The 19609-nt window shown below is 36.2% G+C and overlaps 1 protein-coding gene across 3 annotated transcripts in view; it reads right to left on the bottom strand.

The window, feature by feature from the left end:
* Positions 1–8071: 8071 nt before the first annotated feature.
* Positions 8072–19609, bottom strand: part of SLC16A7 (solute carrier family 16 member 7) — a 77241-nt gene continuing 65703 nt past the window's right edge. For all 3 annotated transcript variants that reach the window (XM_052789896.1, XM_052789897.1, XM_052789898.1), the window contains exons 3-5: positions 13906–14049; positions 11618–12430; positions 8072–8987 (exon numbers count right to left, since the gene is read on the bottom strand). In XM_052789896.1, the coding sequence (XP_052645856.1) occupies positions 8716–8987; positions 11618–12430; positions 13906–14049 (1229 nt within the window). In that variant the 3' untranslated portion in view covers positions 8072–8715. The remainder of the gene's footprint in view (positions 8988–11617; positions 12431–13905; positions 14050–19609) is intronic.

Below are 19609 nucleotides of genomic sequence, written 5' to 3' on the forward strand. Positions count from 1 at the left end.
TTAGAGACAAAATACAGATTGAGGTCTCCATCTATCTTGCCACTGAACTATCAAAATACAAAACCTCAGGAATAGGTATGATTTTTCTGAATTCAGCGGTTATTACTCAGCAATGTATTTTAGTCATGCAATCAGTTCTGTGAGGCAAAATATCTTTGGGCATGCAAGTGATATCAACAATGTCTTTGAGCAGGGTTAAATATCATACCTGGTTCATCGTGCCAAAGGTACAGCTTTACCACTACGTATTTTTAACTTTATTTTTATTTTTTGTTTGGTCGATGCCTGAAAATGGATTATTTATGAATATTACAAATACTCAAATATGGAAATATTACAAAGGGCGAGAATCTAAAGAAAATCTAAACATACTCTGGTAGGTGAATCAACACGTCCATATCAAGAAGATTATAGATAACATATAGATAACATTCTTTGAAAATAGATTTTACAGGTATTAGAAAGAGAAAAATAGAGACTATTTGCTTTCATAGACAATTTCTTTCTTATTCAATAGTTCATCTTTTACACCTTTGTTTCCTAGTAGCTTATTGTGCTTCTGTGTAAAAGGTGTGTAGACAGCATGCAAAGGACGTTAGTATCTCTAATATTAATATTATCTCTAATATCTCCTTAATATCTCTAATTTTAATTATCCAATCACGTTCTATAAATAAACACCAATTTAACCAGGGCAAGCAATCATAACCTTAAGTCAACTGACAAATACATAGGATCTGGGAATGCTTAGAAAGATGAGATGAAATAGAGTTACCTCCATCCACTATTTCAAGCCATATGGATAAATTCCTCTTCTGTATGAAAACAACTATTAGTGACAAATGAATGATATAGCATGTACATGGAATATAGATAAACATCCCAATCAGAGTAATGGGGAAAAATCCTGGGTGTCCAGATGGTATTTGAGTAACATATGAGATTAAATCATAATTATGGTAGAATTAGGAATTGCAAGGGACTGGTAGCCCGTTCTGCTGCTAGTAGTATCTTTCCTACACAGGAAATCTTCCAGTTCTGTTTCTGTATGCATGGAGAAGTGATTTTGAGATCTTACCTACATTTGAATAGTGAATCAATTAATATATCTATTAATATTTGCACACTTCAAAAGTGTAAATAGGTTATTATTAAAGAGTCTAAAAAAACCACCATTTACATCCTTTCAGAAACTTTACATGGAAATTTTATTTTCATTTTTCTTTTTTTTTTTTCAATTGCTTATCATACACATTTTTCATTGTAATTTTCCATAAATATATATGGACAAACTTGACATATTAGACACTAGTACAAGCCTGGAATAGAAGTTAATGAGCAAAATTGCATTTAAATACAATGTAATGCAGTGCATAAGCATTTTACAGGGTTAATATACATTATGAACAATGAAATTTGTCAGGCCAAAAAAAGGATTTGGCATCTAGAAAGAGAATGTTATCATTCACCCAGATCTCTTTGGAACATAAATAGCACCTCTAGCTAATAAATGATTGTCAAAAAAAAAAAAAAAATCTAGCCAATATATTCAAGTAAAAACCGTACAGTATTGCAAAATACAAAAAGGAAAAAAAAAATTGTTAGTCAACAATAATGGCTACTGCATGTTTAATTATTGCATAGCAATACCAAGTTCTGTCGGTAGACTGCAGATACGGTGAACTTTCCAGGTAGGCTATAACTGGAAAATGCACCTATGTCACACTTCAGGAAGGGTATTTATACATGTGCTTTATGTACCACTCTGAAAAATCTCTCAATAACTTTAAGGTAGAACTTTTAAAGAGTCAGAGGCAAATGTAGACTTTTCATGGGGTTGCCTACCCAAAATAAAAAAAACAAACAAACCTGGAAAAGGTATGAAAAATTGTCAGCATTTTTAGTGTCTCATGTTCTGGAGAGTTGCCCATAATAATTTAACGGGAATATTGTTTTCAGGGCCTTGAGTATTCTCATTTTCCATACTTTTTACAAGAATATCATGTCCATCAATACTTCGTATGATCTTGTCATACATACTGCAATAGATGAAAACTCAGTCTGTGTGTTGCAGTCTGTTCAGAGATCATCTAGTTAGTATTTCTCCAGCAAAAACACCCAACCAACCCCCTCAGCAACAACGTAGGTTTTACAGTCTAACAACAAGGAGAATTCTCAGTGATCTTAGGCCAATTTGAACTGAGTCATGGTTGAAATACCAGTGTTATGTAATATTGCGGTTTTCTGAATGAATTTCAGACTATAAATAAAACCAGCAGAAACTGAAAAATAATAAAATACACTCTTACAGAAAACCTTTAAATTTTTCTGTCATTTGCTGAAGTCTTTTATTTGCTTACAAATATGTTTCATTTATCAGGTACAGTATGCAACTTACTCTAAAACATTATATATATTTTATATATACATAAATATATATAATATATATAAATTAGAGCTTTTTATATAGGGGAATACATATATACACACATACACACATATGAATATATATTCCCTCATATATATATGTTTATATATACATTCCCAAAAGACATAAACCATTTTCTCTGGAAATAAGAAAAATGAAGAATATAAACTGCTGAAGGAAGGCTTGAAAGGAAATAGATAATTTCCTTTGGGGTTAAACAGATTTGTTCAGATATTTTTTTAAATATATCCTCTATATTTTATAATCTACTTTCAGAGTTTATGGTGTTTGGTTTTTTTATTTACATAGACTATAAAAATAATACATATTGTGCGTTAATTAGGAATATTATGCAGGTGTAGCTAAATTTGCCAGTTGCAACAAATCCTGCATTTGCTGTGTTATATCTGATACTCCTGAGATCTGATATGGAGAAAATAAGGCTGAAGCCTCCACTGAAGGCACATCACCTCCAATGTCTGATAAAGCTCTTTGACTCTGATAGTTTTTTTATGTTGGCTTTGGTAGACTTTGTACTAGGTCCTAGAAGGCAGGAATGGTTTGCAGACTAAAAAGAATATCTTTGAATAAACAATCATCATCTCTGGTTTTGTAAAGAGCATATGAAGAACAATCATTATACCTTGTCCCTGATCCAACATTTTGTGACCATCTCCCTCAATTGCCCCACAAAAGGGAAAGCAAGCTAGAACTCTGTGTTATTTCTAAACCAAAGAAACATTTTTTTCAGGGATGCAAATTGCAAAGTGTTCTGTAATACTTTTTAAAACTGCTTTGATATATCAACTAAGTAGTGTTTCCATTTAATTCCACTAACTCAGAAATGGAAAGAAAACAAACAAACAAACAAAAAAACCAAAAAAGGAAGGCCAGTATCTCACAGAAAGGGCAGTAGACTTTGGATATCTAAATGACACGTTGAGTTTTTATAGCAGTTCAGTGATGTAAAAACTACACCAGTATGGATTAAGTCTTTAGACTTAATAAAGCTATGGCAATTGATACAAAGAATTTGGTCATAAATATGCACTGCCTTAGAAATAGAACTGTAGGTAGCTTCAAATATTTGGGAGACTTTCTAATAGTCTGTACAGGTTTTATCATTATACTTTTTGTTAACTGTATTCTTCCAGGGTCGTGCAAGTCTCCAAACTTCAACTGAGAGGTAGATGACGAGAAAAATTTGAACTGCAAAACAACAACATGCAAATTATGTTGAAATTACATAGCAATGCTTATGCAAATTGTGATCAAAAATGTGATAATACATGCAAACACTTTCAATATATATATGCACAAATATCAGAAAAGCACCCTCCCCCCAAAAAATCCAGAGAGCCTTGTTAAAATTGATATGCCATCTCTGAAAATAATTATTTAAAAATTTCCTTTATATTCCTCTCTGTGAGTAGAAAAATAGTCATCTATAGAGAAACTAACAAAAGTCGCCTTGATTCAATTTTGTTATAGGCAAAATTGTCACTATCAGTTACAGCATGTTCACCTATAAAACTGGTCACTGGCTTTGTTTAGTGAAATCCTGATGGCTGCCCCAAATCTGGCTGTATGTGGTATCTGTAGCTTATCATCCATCTGAATAATATCTCCCCACTAACAGTCACAACCATCCAGACCTGAAAATAGCGTGTGAAAAATGTTGCTTAGGCATTTGAGGAAAGAGAATGACAAGAAAGCATTTAAGAAAAAAGTCACTACATTCCAGGTCCAAATTCTTTGTGGTACATCAAAATGGAGAATGGGGTTGGGGGTGGGGGTGGGGAACCTTCAAGAGGAACGAGAGTTCTCTGGGAGTAACAATTAGGTACACACTGCCAAATGTTTTCTAAGCACACTGGATGCTGATTTGCGAGAAGACCATTAAAATTCATGTGAATTTTGAATCATGATGTCAGTGAAACTGCTGCCATTCACTTCAGCAATAAGTTGAACTTCCTCTTATAAGGACAGCACAATTTAAAAAAAAAAAAAATCTCTTTGAAGATAAAATAAGACTTTTCCTAACTCTGTCAAAACAGTTCACAAATCACACTCCTGAAATAAAAGGATTGTAGTCTGACTACTTATGCTATAGGATTTCATATAAAAAGATGCTTTTGTGAACTTAATGGAAATACAGAACTGGCAACAGTTGCAACCACAGTTCAATAGGGAGAGGTGGGAGGGGTGGAATTTTGATATGTTCTTGAAAAAGTACTGAGAATTATCAGTGAGAAGTCTTTCACAGAATCATAGAATCATAGAATCATTTCGGTTGGAAAAGAGCTTTGAGATCATCGAGTCCAACCATTAACCATGCCCCCTAAACCATGCCCTAGAGTACCCTGTCCACTTGCTTTTTGAATACCTCCAGGGATGGTGACCCAACCACTTCCCTGGGCAGCCCATTTCAATGTTTGACAACCCTCTCAGTAAAAAAATTTTTCCTAATATCTAACCTAAATCTCCCTTGCCTCAACTTGAGGCCATTTCCTGGAGTTGGAAAGGGCAATACAGAAGAACTCTCCAGCTACTAGAGAGTATGATGTCAAAAACCCCTAAAGAGGTAAAAGTATCTGGATGTGTACTCTGAAACTACTTGAAATTTAACCTTGATGTTAAATAGGAAAAATATTATTGATGTTATCCCCTTTCCTACTAATTTTAAAATTTTGGCATTATTTTTCTTGATTGCTCAAATAAGAGCAAGATGGTAATTAGGCTCAGTGATATTGTGGCAGAGAAATGAAAAGGATGAAGTATACACGAGTATGAGATTAAGACCAATTAAGGATTTCCTTGTGCTGACTGATGGAGACTACAGACTCCATAGCGTGTAACAGATGCATGTGGCAAGTCTTGAAGTTTGAGAGTACAGTTCTTCATCATAGGGCTGGGGCATCTCCTAGTTCTGACCGTGCAGTGGTCCGGACTGGGGGTGAGGTAATTAAAAGAAACCAGGGGAATTTAGAGGGATGGTATATACCTGGGTCTTATCCTGAAAGCAGAAACGAAATGATGAAATGATTTGCAGTATAAATTACAGCTCAGTAAGAGTGATATTCAGGGGTTTGAAGGCAAGTTATATTCATTTTGCTACTTTACTGCTCAGTATAGAGGTGATTCAATGCAATTTTTTATTATTACTACTTTTAGAAATAAGAGCTACCTATACAAGGCAATTGCCCCTTTAGGACCTGTTATTTGGAAGACACAGTTTTTTAATTCCAGGCAGTTTTTGCATAGATATGGTTCCAATTTTCTTCATTCATCTCTGGATTTTAACTTCTTTAATATTCAGTAATATCAAGAGTATTCTGATGGTTTTTATTTTGCTGCTAGTAATAAGAGGAAAAGTAATGAAGGAGGTGTAAGGAAATGTTTCACTTGACTCAGTTCCTACTTTATATTGCTCCAGTTCCCTGCTACATCATTTTACCTTCTGGGATTAAAAATTGCACTTTGTGAGTGGTGATAAAGCAGCTCTTTTATTCCCATTATTTTTTAACATAATTGACCAGAGATGAAAGAGTAGTATCTCTGCAGAGGTTTGTGTTTATTCAAATTTTTATTTCTGCTGAGATAGCAACATAATTTTTGTTCCTGGTGGTCAGGTGTGTCTATGGCTCGAGGAACCTTGTTTTTCCCTTATTTCCTATGCCATGTTGCATCGTATTCTCCAATTCTGCATAAAACTGGTAAGTTGCTTTCATTTTTCCTGAAAGCCCTTTTTTATCATCTTTTTCCTGAGTCCTTTATTTACTCAACAGCAACTTTCAGCAGACTTAAGTCAAAAGTTGACACTTGTTGTCTTCTACCCTGTATTCTTAATGACGCTGTTTTTTGCAAAGAGATAATAAGCACCTAGAATTTTGCCTCAGCCTCTATATTAATCTCTTTTCAAATAACCTCTGCCTTTCTATCGCTTGCTGTCAAGAGCAGAGTGATGTTCCTGATGACTATTCTTTAGCTAAAATTTCAGTTCATCTTTTACAATCCAGTATTTATAACTGCTATTCCTCACTGTATGAAAGCTTAGTGTCTATGAAACTCCTAATCACTTTCTGGCTCTGGGCATGTAGGGCCTTCACAGATCCTGGAATTCACCCTGTATGTTTGTATAGCCAGAAACAAAGCAATGCTTTTACCTCGTGGGCTGCTGGCAGGGCTACATTTGGAAGGAGGAGCAGTGTATTTATTTCTTCTCTGAAGCTGGGGGCTAGGAGAGGAACTCTAATTTTACTGGGACAAAATCACTCTCCTTTACACAGTTCACCACTCAAATCTGAGCATTTAACCCATATTTTCTCCCAAAACTCTGAAATGCACGTATTTTGTTGCTGATGTGCCTATAAAATTACAGGACTTGTAGAAGATGTTTGATTTTCCTGCATATAATTACGTAAAAAGTAGGTATTCGTTTCTGTACCATGCTGTGAGCAGATTTGTGATGCTTCTCCCCCAAAACAGTGCTGAGATAATGAAAAAGTTCAGCATTACTGTGGAACTTCATAGTATATAAGACGATAACCCAGCAAAATAGAAGCAAGCACTACCAAAATTTTTAGAAGATTGAAAATAATAATATTGAACACTACTCTTAAGAAATGGCTTTCTTAAAATCTGCTAGATTTTATTATTTTTTTTTCTTTTGTTATTGGTGCTTCAAAGTGTATATAGCACAGCTAGCTGTCTGTCCAATATATTTGCAACTTTTTGAGATTTAAAAGAGGGCTAAAATGAATGATATTCTTTTCCTGGAACTGAGTGTATGTGTATCCTGCATAAACAGTGCATAAATGTTTTATGAATCAGACCCTTAATTTTCACAACTTCTGAGGCATTTATATGCATCTCTCCAAAACGAATAGCACCTTTCCTCACCTACAAATAGAACAGAAATATTTTCACTGAATACCTTCAGAAGCTTGCACTTTTACCTTTCAAGTGCAATGCTAAATCATTTCTGTAAAGTAAAATTGTAGATTTATGCTTTCTTTTGCCTAAAGGAAGAGGAACAATTATGTACATTTTGATTTATATGAGTGTCTGTGTGAAATTGTAGACGTAAGACCAAATATCCTGCACAAAAATGATACGTCAGTACAAAGGTTCCAGACTGGCACTGTCAATGTGCCTTGCAGCATTTTTGCTTGAACTGGCATTACAAAAAAGAAGTAGCTTTTCACTAAATACTTTGGAAAGGGAGGTGAGAACTGGTATGAAGTTACCTGTCTGCAAAGACCTGAAGTTAGACCTTAAACCTCCTCTCAGCGGACCAACTAATGACTTGCCAATAAACCCAAGCATCTACTTTGAAGTCATTGCCACGAAAATGATTCAGGCCACAAAAGCCAAGGGTAAGTATCCTTTTGACTTCGTAACAGGTTCTGAATCTAGTCCCTTTAGGAAGAAGGCTTCACAGCCCAGATCCTTCAGCCATACAGGATTACATAATCAAACAAACTACTTGCCACTCTTGTTAGCGATGTAAATCTTGGTTTAAAATCTTCTTATGTACAGGCAGATTTTAGTGTAGTTTGAATTAGTGAGGTCTGAATGTACTTTGTGTTCAAATGTATATGTTGAAGTACAATGTAGTCAGCTATCACAGGAGGAAACAACTTCTGGAATATATTGTAATTCAGCTGTTTATTGTATTTTAGAGATGGTGCCCACCAATTGTTCATCTTCTAGCCTTAACTTTTACGTCCATATTATAATTGTTTATACAGACATAATGTATCTTTTTGATCTAGTGGGCATACAAAAGAAAAAATGTTTCAGTGTGCTTCACTCAGGTACTCTGTCTCTTTTGAAACAAATGTTTGAGCTTATATTCCTTTTAATATTAGTGGTAAGTACAGTTTGGGCAGATTATTTCAACAGACTTTAACAATTTTCTAAAGATGAACACAAAGTATCTTCCCAAATAAGACTAGGAGATACTTTTGCATTAGATATACTTTTGACGCAAAACTGGTTTTCATTGGAAGGCTTTATAGTCTGGTTTACCTGACTCTTGATTGTCCAGAGTCATACTTTGATGGACTCATTTGCATGGAGTCACTACCTCTGTAATCTCAATTTTGTATCACTGAAATAAATAAACGGTAGATAGTAATTTAACTTAGAGTCTTGCCACGGGGCAAAAATCTGTTCCCATCCAATATTGTGACTGATCATTATTACCACAAAACCTGGCCTCTGTCTTGAAGACATATTTCTAATGGAAGTCATAAATGTTGCCTTCTGAGCTATATTGCAGATTAAATATTGGTTTCTCTTTCTGAAGGATCTTCAAGACCTTTATCAGCTCTGCTGGCAGCATCTTCATTCTCATTGTTTGTTAATGGTTCCGCTTCCTTTGAGTCAGCATTCTTCTGTGCTTTCTGCTTCTCATCTTCTAACTTCTTTTCTTTTGCCAAAAGCCTATAGTTAATGGCATTGCCAATGAACAGCCAGATACTGGCCACAATCACAATCACTCCGCAGACAAAATACATGTACTGGTATTCACCGGTAACATCCACTAACCAGCCTGAAATACAAAGACGAGAACAGAGAAACTGAATCTTTAGAATAGGATACCCAATACAATCTAGATCTTTCCCTCGGAGAAATAGCTATATATTGCCTGGTTTTGAAGTTGGAGCAGAAAAGCATTTTCAACGTGTTCAAATTGTCTAACACATATAAAGGAACTCTAACGAAATCTGGATTAGTCAAGGTAGCAATTGTTATTGGAATCACCGACAATGATAAAATATTGAAGAACAAAGTAAGTAAAGCTTAATGAATAATGACAGACAGTTTTTTAGTTCTTTCATTTTCATTCTTACGTAGTCTTATTATTTTATTCACCTCCTAATTTTGTTTCCTATTGTTTTGGAGTGACTGTCTGACACTCACGGAGGCTGCATACAGATAATAGGATGAAGAGGTATGTGCCTTTTTAGGCTGCTGTCACTGTGCATCAACTGCTTGCTTTTCACTTTTACTTTCCTGTGACTGGTGAAAGCGATAGAAAGGCTTGTCCCTTCAGCTCTCACGCTCAACTGCTGAGTTTTAAACTATGAAGCCTGCCCCTAAAAATTTCATCCGCACCTCTGAGATTAATTTGGTCATGACAAGGAAAATAAAATATAACTGTCCTTCCACTTTATGAGCCATTCTTTCTAAATTTTCCCAACTCCCAAATCAACATTTGTACGTATCCAAGTATTTAGCTCTGAACTCTGCTACACTGTCATTGAATTTCACAGGATAACCTGCGTGCTTCAATTTAGTATGTATTTAGATGCTTTTACTGGGTTGAAGCCATAATGCCAGCCTATTCACCTAATACACATTTACAAGCCATTAAATTGTTTTAGTCTTTTTTCTTTATTTCTCCAGCCTAGTATTAGGAAAAACTCAAATAGCACTTCAAGCGCATAATTCACCTATTAGTGTAAACAGTACAATTTACTGTTTTTTATCAGTGAGCAGTCTCATAAAACTGATGATTAAAAATGAAATTCCGCATTAGCATTACTTCAGAATAATATTTTAAAGGATATGAACTAGTCAAAACTGGAATTCAGCTTTTCCACGTGTTCATCCCCTTTGCTGTCTCTATTTAACAAGATAAATCAATTATTCATACTTTTATAGCACAAACACATGCTTTTCAAAACTTCTGCAAAGCAAATATACTGAAAAATAGAGTTGCATTTGCTATTGCTCCGTAAATATTAGATTTACTATCTTTAGAGTTAATATTAATACTCATTTCAGAACCTAACAGAACAGGCTGGACTCTGGTGGTCCCAGGCTCCCTCCCCCCACTAGATGGCATAGGAAGAGTCTGTGTGAGAAGAATAGATGCTGTTCTGCCATTACCAAATTCAATTTGTATGTTACAAGTTGAGGGAAATATGGAATATCTTGAGGACTTTTAAACATGCACTTGGACAAATATTATTGCACTGAAGTGAGTGGATTTGTTTTTGCATATTTAAAATTTCACTCGACATTGCTATTTTCATAGAAATACTGACTAGCCCTCAAAATACTTTGATATGTATAAATGGTTTTGGACACACGTAATCTTGCTGTCTTTTGTGGCACTGTTTATGTGGGTATAGTGTATGTTCACAAGGCCAGTAATCTCACTATCTTTATTTTCATACTGTTGGGCTTACACTGCAATAGACACATACACAAGTAACCAATACTTTTCAATAAGATTTGAGCATCTATTTCTTTAGTCTCTTATATCATCAGAAACCTTAAGATTATAAAACTTACTAACAGCATTACTAAGTACTGACTAAAAATCAAGCAAACAAAAAAACTTTAGACAAGAGGATTCATTGTTTTGGGTGCTGGAGGCCCAAAAGTTATGAATATAGTCCAAGCTATACCCCCAGGCTCCCTTTAAGCTCCTGTTACACTCAAAAGAGTGAAGCTGGCAACATTGCCATCTTTCAGTCAGTTCACACTCTGAATTGCCTTACATGTATGTGTTGGCTCTAGAAAGAGGCTACAGGACCGGCTGCGGTGGTGTGAACTCACACCAGGGCGCAACGCTCCACGGCACCGCGTTGGAATCCCACCGTGCGTGCGCCCTGCTGAGGCTGCTGAGTGTGCCCCTGTCCTGTCTGGCACCTCCCTGCCACTTTCTTCTCTCTAGAAATGCCAGTCCTCTCCATTTAGACAAACTAAAGTTGCTATTTTAATTTTAAGAGAGAGTGCTCCTCCTGCTGCCACTAGGTTAGAGAAACTATAAGCCGCTCCGTGAGATCTTCACAACAACTGACCGGTGGATTTGACCCATTCAAGAGAGTAAGAACGGTGTTGGCAAAGAGCAAATTGGAGCTGAATACACGTAAATCAAGGTTGCAAAGTTAGCACTACGTGCTATCAGGAAAACACACATTTATCACCTGGATTGATGGGCCAGTAGAGAATGCTCTTAATCTATCTATTGCACAAGCACACAATGTATGCCTTTAGATTCTCGTGTGGATCTGCAGATGTAAAGCCCAAAGATAACTGATGCAGAGCACTGCTGCTACAGTCACAGCGAAAACATTAAACATTAAGAACAGTGTTTATATTCATTCAATGCTAAATCGCATGATTATGCTGTAATGTCTGAAAAAATAGAATAAAAGAGATTCTTACCTCCTAGAGGAGGGCCTATGAGCACAGGGCAACATTCCACGATGGTGACAAGTCCAACCGCACTGGAAAATCTGGCAGCCCCAACGAGGTCCATCAATGTCTCAAAAAGAACGCTGCTAACCATTCCAAATGCAAACCCAAAAAATACAGCATATATCACCAAGCCAGTGTAATTTGTTGCCAGAGGGCACAAGATATGACAGACGCCATTGTACAAGACAGCAAAACTAAAAAAGTACTGAATCTTTGGCCGGATAAACTTGGAGTTTGCTACAAGTCCCATTGAAGGCCTAGCAAACATGTCTACAAAAGCTAAGATAGATAGCAAAAAAGCAGCAGAATATTCATCAATTCCCTTGTGCTTGGCATAAGGAGCCAAGAATACTATTGGAGCGAAGAAACCGATAAACATAATGACATTTCCTGACAAATAGATCAGAAACCCTCTGTGTTTGAAGAGGGACAGATCTAGATATTTATTCATAGTTTGCCAAAAAGACTTCTTGTTGTTTTTGTGCAAGGTAGAATCTCCTGTGCCTTTTTCAACATCTTTTTTCACAGGAGGGACTGTTTTCGGTCCAACAGGTCTCATAAGTGACCCAGCCACACAGCAGTTCAAAAGAAGTCCTCCCAGAATGAGAAAGCTTCCTTTCCAGCCAAACGCATTAAAGAGGAATTGATTGAGAGGTGCCAATGTGCTCAGAAACACTGGACTTCCAGCCATGGCCAATCCATTGGCAATGGGACGCTTCTTATAGAAATACTTGCCAATCATGGTCAAGGCAGGCTGTAAGTTGAAAGCTAAACCCAGACCTAAACAACACATAAAAGACAGTATTATTGCAGGTCATGCACTGAAAAACATATCACACCTCTTTCAAGTTATTTTTAAAATGACCAAGATCTAATCCAGCGGTTTCCAACGAAGACAGAAGCCAACTAGCATCAGGGAATGAAATACAGCTTCATTGCTGGCTACGTGTGTTAACACAAGACTGTGTCGTGGTGGCATTCTGCCATTTCCCCCCATAACACTGCAATAAAACCCCAAACTCCTTGTATTTCAGCAATGATAGAGACAGGGGAATCCACAGAGGAATGACAGTATCAGGGCCTTGACTCACCATTTTTATATTTACTAAGCTATAATGCAATTCTCTCTTGGCTCATTTCACAAGAGTTATTAAATGTCACCTCAGCTACAATGAATGCAGGGTGTATTTAAATGCATAAATCTCCTCATTTCTTATTTCCAGCTCTATTTAAGATCAAACTTGTATACAAAAGTGGAGCTTAAGATGGCTAATTATTTTGGAGCACATTCAGCTCCACTTCCCCAGGTATGGAAGTCATAACTAAAGGTGGAAGTGTTGTAGAGGACATGCATCGGAGCAGACCACCCACCCTTTCAGTGGGCCCCAAGTTTAGGGTGTAAAAAATAAGAGCTTTAAGAAATAATCACTGAACAAAGAAGGATTCCTTTAGTCCCAACATAAAACAAGACGAGCTTGAATGTAGGAACAAGTATTACCCCATTCATTTATTACCTACAAATATTTCATCTCACTTGCCTTCCTTATTCTGAGGAGGTAGTTTAAAAAAAACCTCACAACTTTTGATAAGCAGGTTATTTAATTTACTGGCTTTATGATCATTGTTGTTCATTGCCTTAGGATATATCCCTGCCTTTGATGATATATGAATAATTTTATTTGGGGATTGACCCTGGGGAATTTTAAACAGAAAGCTATTGAGCTGGAAGTTGTTATACTTTTCTGTGAGAGTATATGTATCTACAAACCTACAGAAAGCTGGTACTAGCTTTCGCATTTTTACTAGAGTTCTGCTAGCCTCTGCCACCCCGTTTGAAGTGCAACATGATTGAAAGCTAAAAGAATGAATATGAAATTCTACACAAATGACTGTAATAAGTGCTGTCACAAGCCAATCAATTTTTATACCATAATTACGGTGCAGTGTGGAACACAACATACATACAGCATCTATTGAATAAAATCATCAGTTGTTCCTGAATTATCCTAAGAAATAATTTAACATCATACCAGCTAATTTAAAGGATTAGATAGTTCGGGTAGCTGAAATGAACTGATCTTGCTACCTTCTTGGTTTACATTTGTACAATGCCTTGCACAGTGGGTTCTTGATCAGTAAGGCTCATTGGTAGAACAGTATTAGAAATAAGATAATATAGAATAATATAGAATAATATCATATCATATCATATCATATCATATCATATAATAATACCTTTTAAACAGGACTCTTACCTCCAACAACACCAATACATAGATAAAGTTCCAGGACACTATTGCAGAAAGAAGAAGCAATCATTCCAAATGAACACAGGATACCTCCTGCTATCATCACAGGCCGGCTACCATACTTATTCACCAAAATGCTGCTTATGGGACCTGTTGGTAGAAAGAAAACGCATTAACAGGTAACAGGTAACTCCATCACGCATGTCTTTGTATTTAGGATATGTTGGAACGCTTTCCTCTTCCATCCCAGAAATCGTTTAGCTGTTTCTATACCAATTTGTCTTACAAACACACTCTGTGAGTTTGCAGACACATGAGCCTGGATGTGGATATATTGCCTCCATGACAATATAAATATTGATTAGTCATGGAGACGGATAAAAAGATTAAAGACATCAGACAAGCAAGAGGGATTGTTACAGTTCACAAGCAATCAATACTGAGATCAGTCAATGGAAGTTTCGAAAGTGCAAGGACCGAAGAATTTCAAGTATGAGACAGATATCAAAACTCCACAGAGCAGGAGGAATCTCCAGACAAGCAAACTAATAACTGACCTTAGTACCGTAGCATGTCCTGGACTCCTACTTAAAACTACACATAGACTTAAAAATATTGTCAAATCAGAATGTAAATCGCTGGCCCCTGAGGCTCGTTTTCCCTTACCTCATGCAGAAAGGAGCGTTAATGGGCAGTAAGATGACTATAGGTTGTCTGGGAAAATCTAAGATGCGGTTTAGCAAAAAGACCTATTAAACTTTGAAAATATTGTTACAGGTCTGTTTTTCAGTTCCAACCGCAATTCAATTTATGGTGTAATTACGTCCATACTAAACAAACAGCTAGTGTGCAATTTAGCATGACATGCATTATATGGTTTTTAAACGACCGTGACTAGAATAGATGGTGTGCTACATATCAAGATTAAGAGGTTGTCAAATCTCTTTAGGTAAACCTGCATGCCATCTGACTGCACTATATTTGGCCCAAACCATTACGAATAGTCTTGTTTTTGCAATAACTAAACTTATCCAATTAAAAAATAAAATAATAAAAAAACCATAATAAAAAGCAATACATTTCAAACTCAAGATAAAGCCGGCACATGGCATAAAGTGGGATGCCAAGCTCTGCATCTGATTTCACTGCAAATCATTCACTGTACTGGTGACAGTTTTACGTCTCTTTTTATAAATATCTAAAGGAAGAAATGCCAGAAACTCCATGAAAAAGCCAAATATAACCCAATTTAAAAGTGTATTTTCATAGGTACAGTGTTATTTTAGACTCCACTGTTTGAATTACCTTGAATGTTTAAAGTATTATTAGGGATCTATTGTAAATGTTAATTACTACTTGCATATCAACAACAAAAGCCTTAAGCATATGCCAAACGATCAATTTTGAGCTTAGTTCCTTACGGAAATAAGCTTTTACAACAGTGTTGCCCTGTGCCTGCTCGTCTTTTCTAATAGCTTGTGAATGCAGAGGTCAGTTTGAAAATAACTTGACTGAAGGACAAAGATTTGAGTGATGTTTAGATCTTACGGCTTGTGCATTCATTAAACAGCTTGGGTCCCAAGGAGCCCGGGGAAGCTCCTAGAAGGCTCCTTGTCCGGGCAGCACAGACACTGACCATTACACTCAGCTTTTCACCAGTAAAAGCAATCTATCTTCTTGCGCAGGCAGCTGTACCGTTTCACGTAGGTGGGGGCACAGAGGAGAAACAGGGTGGCAATTTTACTGCGAAGGTAAAGGATGCTCAGAGTGAAGGCATTAGGGCTCGTCTTACACACACATAAGCACAGGAGGTCAGGCTCTGCTGCTCACTGAGCTGCAGCTTGAGCATAACTGGATATTGAAACCAACATCCCCAGCACGGAATGGCCCACCAAATATACAATAGCCCAGAGATTCATTAAAAGACTTTAAATCACCTATGAAGCACTAAGACATTTCACCGACAGCTTGTATTATGAGATATCTAATGCTTCTTTATTTCCATTTGGGGGGGACCACTGAGCAGAACAGTGGCGTGGTGGGCTTTGTCCTTTGAGGCCATATGGAGCAAGCAGTGAAACATGAAGGATGGACAAATTACACTCCAAGCACTTTCCAAATATATCATGCTTATTTCTCCTGTCTTAATAAACTTGTGTTCTCATAACTCTGCTGAAGCATAACTTCAATCACGATTTTTTTATTTATAGAGCTATGTTTGGACAATCAGTAGTTTGACTCATGTTTGAATTAGAAAGAAAGCCCTTTTGAAATACGTGAACAATACAAATATTTTCTCTGGGTCAAAAAGTTCCTTTTAACTGGAACTCTTTGTTTAACTCAAAGCAAAAAGTTTCATCTCAATATCAAGTAATATTTATACTTTTGAAAATAAATTAAATCTAAGGCAATTTTCTGGAAAAAAAAAAAATTGTTACCATTGCTAAACGCAATACCAGTATTTCACTTCAGAGATATCAAAATAATGATATTTAAAATTATTTTCAAGTTCTTTTTCCTGTGATGAAATGGAAGTATTTACAAAACTGTAAATGAAAAATTTGGTTAGTATTTGTCAACATTCTGACCTACCCCCAAATTACTGCTGTAATAAACGTTGCCTTGCCATAGCCTTACTGAAAATATTCCTTTGCTGATCCTTAGAAAAAAAAGTAGGAAAGAGGCATCATAGCAGGGAAATATTTGACCACACTCTTTACAGATTTATTCACTACAGGCAGCACCTTGAATTTTACCCTTAGATAAATACTTCAGTTATGATGGAGATAGACCTGTTAGCAATGTTTCTTTTCTCATTAAACAAAGACAGTGTGAAAAGCCAGAAGGATAGGTGTGAGACCAAATGAAAAAGATGAGGTAAATCCACACATAGCAGACTATCAAGTGCTGAAAAGGGAGGAATGGCATTAAAAAAGATTTTTGTGCAATATTGCTATATTGTTAGCATTTTTAATAAAATTATAGATCAAAAAGACTGCATTGCACAGCACTGACAAGGTTTTCCAACCATAATCAAGGACAAAGATGAGCTCTGCTGTAATATTCACTCCCAAAGAGTACTGACTACAATATTCTTTAATACTGTTCCATCAATCCTTCCTTCCTTCTCCTGTAGGACAGGAAAACGAGCCAGATTCTTCCTCGTTTAGGGGTGTGGGGAAGAGGTTTCTTTTTAGTGGGTGGTTGGTCACGTTTTCTGGGGGTTGTCCAGAAATGGCAAGTTTCCCTCTCCTTTGAGGGAACTCATTTTGCAGACAGTTCCTTACCAGGACCAAGAAAACTGCATCTCTGCAGGTCTTAACGGTAGCACTTAAGCCAAGTTACAGCTTTGCAGATCAAAGCATGCAGTGTTAGCCTCCCCTAAGAGACCTGTTAGCTGAGGTCAAATATGGATGTATTAATTTAGGTAGGCAGTGGATGAAGACACCAGAGGAAAGACAAAGCTGTCTCACGGGTCTGAGCTCTGTACTTTTGAATGACCTCAATCTGGAATGTATTATGAATTTAAAATTCCTTTAAACATAATTTTCTCTTTGAGATGTTTTGCTTAAGTTAATGATGTGTATTTACCACCACAGCTCCATTTAATTTGGGGTTTTCTTTTAGTATATTCCAGTATTTTGATTTAAAATTTGTGCATGTGGGAAATATTAATTGTACTATAAGCCATAAAGTTAGTTTAAGCTTACTCCCTAAGTTACCTAGGAACCCTTCCAATCTGATCAGCCGGTTAAACATTTTCTTGTGACATCTGCGTATATACTTGGTTTTGGAGTCTCATAAAATAATGCATATTCATACCTTAACATATAAGAATCTACATAAATTCCAGCTGCTTGCCTGCCATCATACATTTTTTAGCCATGCACAAATGTCTTTTCACATCTAACAGCTTCTATAATTATTTAAGTAATGCTTACATGCCAGCAGGTACCTATATTCCTTGCATATTTTTTCTTTTTAGCAGAAGGAAGATTAAGCTGTTTAAGTACTGTAACCCGGCCAAAATCATGCTATACATTAATGCACGTTAATGCACTGAAGGACTGCTGGATCCCTGAGTCTACTTTCCTGAAGTAACTATGTAACAGATGTTAAGTCAGGAAGCCCACAAGAATATTTACTCCGATCTCTCCCTTAGCACCTACAAACCATCAGCCACAAAAGACTATACATTCCCTAAACCAAATTTAAGACCACTATCATAATATGCTAACAATCTCCTGGCTGTATTTTTGGATTATATCCTTCTGTTTGAGGCAAATGACCAGAGTGTGAGCAGGAATAAGAGAGCGACTGTAACCGGTGCCACTGAAGAACCCTTTCAGGAAGGGCTGTGCAGCAGGACACAAATGCTTTAGAAGACAAGAAAAAACAGCAGCTTTTCACATTCTTTGTCATATGTCAAGGGCAAGATGGCAAAAGCCATTTCAGCTATGTGAGCAGAGACTGGTTCATGCATTTGGGAGCTGTTTATGATATTTGATACAAAGCCTATAATAATGTGACACCCACGCTCTGTTTTGAGGGCTCAGCAGAACGTTCACTTGCACATCTGTATTGTGCAAAATGTGAGGACAAAGCTGGTCTTCAGTGAATACCAAGACCTCTCGGAAGAAATATATTGCTTACAAAGGAGATTAATTATTTCGCATAATAACAAAGGTATCAATTATCCATATTTGCCTCTCACTTCCAAGTTTAACTTTTCAATCACCATTTAAATCTTCCTTCTTCTGCTAAGCCAAGCTGTTGTAAATGAAAAGCAATAAAAAAGATTACATAACTGAATAATAAGTAGATTTAAAAAGCAGATGTTTGAAGAAATAATCACTTTTTTTCCCCTTAAAAGATGCTTATTGTGCTAATACAGTTTAAACATAACTCGAACATTAAAGTTTCTTTTTAAAGAAATGTACTGCTTGGTATTTTTGTAGAAATGAATAGAGGGCTCAGACTATGCACTATACATTTAATATTCTTTCTCACATAGTTACACTTTCAGAGATACACACACTTATGTACACACATCTATCCATTTATTCGCTTTTTTCAGCTGTAAGAAAATATACACTTCAAAAAATGATCTGACTCTGGAGACAGTGCAACAACTTTATATCTAGTGTCTCTAAAAGCTTAAAGGATGCAAACCAGATGATAACAATATTTCCATTTCATAATACGTTGAGGTAATAATAGTAGAGGCAGATCAGTTTTAAGGCCATGAAATAGAATAAAGGAAGATTTATTTGACATAAAATCTGTATCTTGCTCAGCTTTCAGGTCGAATAACATTTATAAGTCCAAACGTATTAGGTACACTCCATTAATTTATAAAAGGAAGAGAATCTAGGACACTAGAATTCTTGCTGCCTTTTCTCTTTTCCATCAGTTTTTCTCTTACCAAAATGAAAAAGAATATATTTACTCTAGACAGTTCTCCCGTAAATAGACACCACTTTCTGTGAGGGATGACAAAATGTTCTGCAACTTAAATGTGTAATAACTAGCCAGAATGGTTGCAATAGTAGGGATTGGTTTGTAGCAGTATCAAGCTGCCATAATTGTCTTTTATGTCCATAAAGACATCATCTTTGGGTCTATTCCATATTTATATTCACTGTAGGAACGAAAGTTTCTTTAAAAAGTATATAATCTAGGTTTTAGTATTTAATTTATTTGTCCTGGT

This window comes from Harpia harpyja, chromosome 6 (genome assembly GCF_026419915.1).
Source record: "Harpia harpyja isolate bHarHar1 chromosome 6, bHarHar1 primary haplotype, whole genome shotgun sequence".
NCBI classification, from domain to species: domain Eukaryota; kingdom Metazoa; phylum Chordata; class Aves; order Accipitriformes; family Accipitridae; genus Harpia; species Harpia harpyja.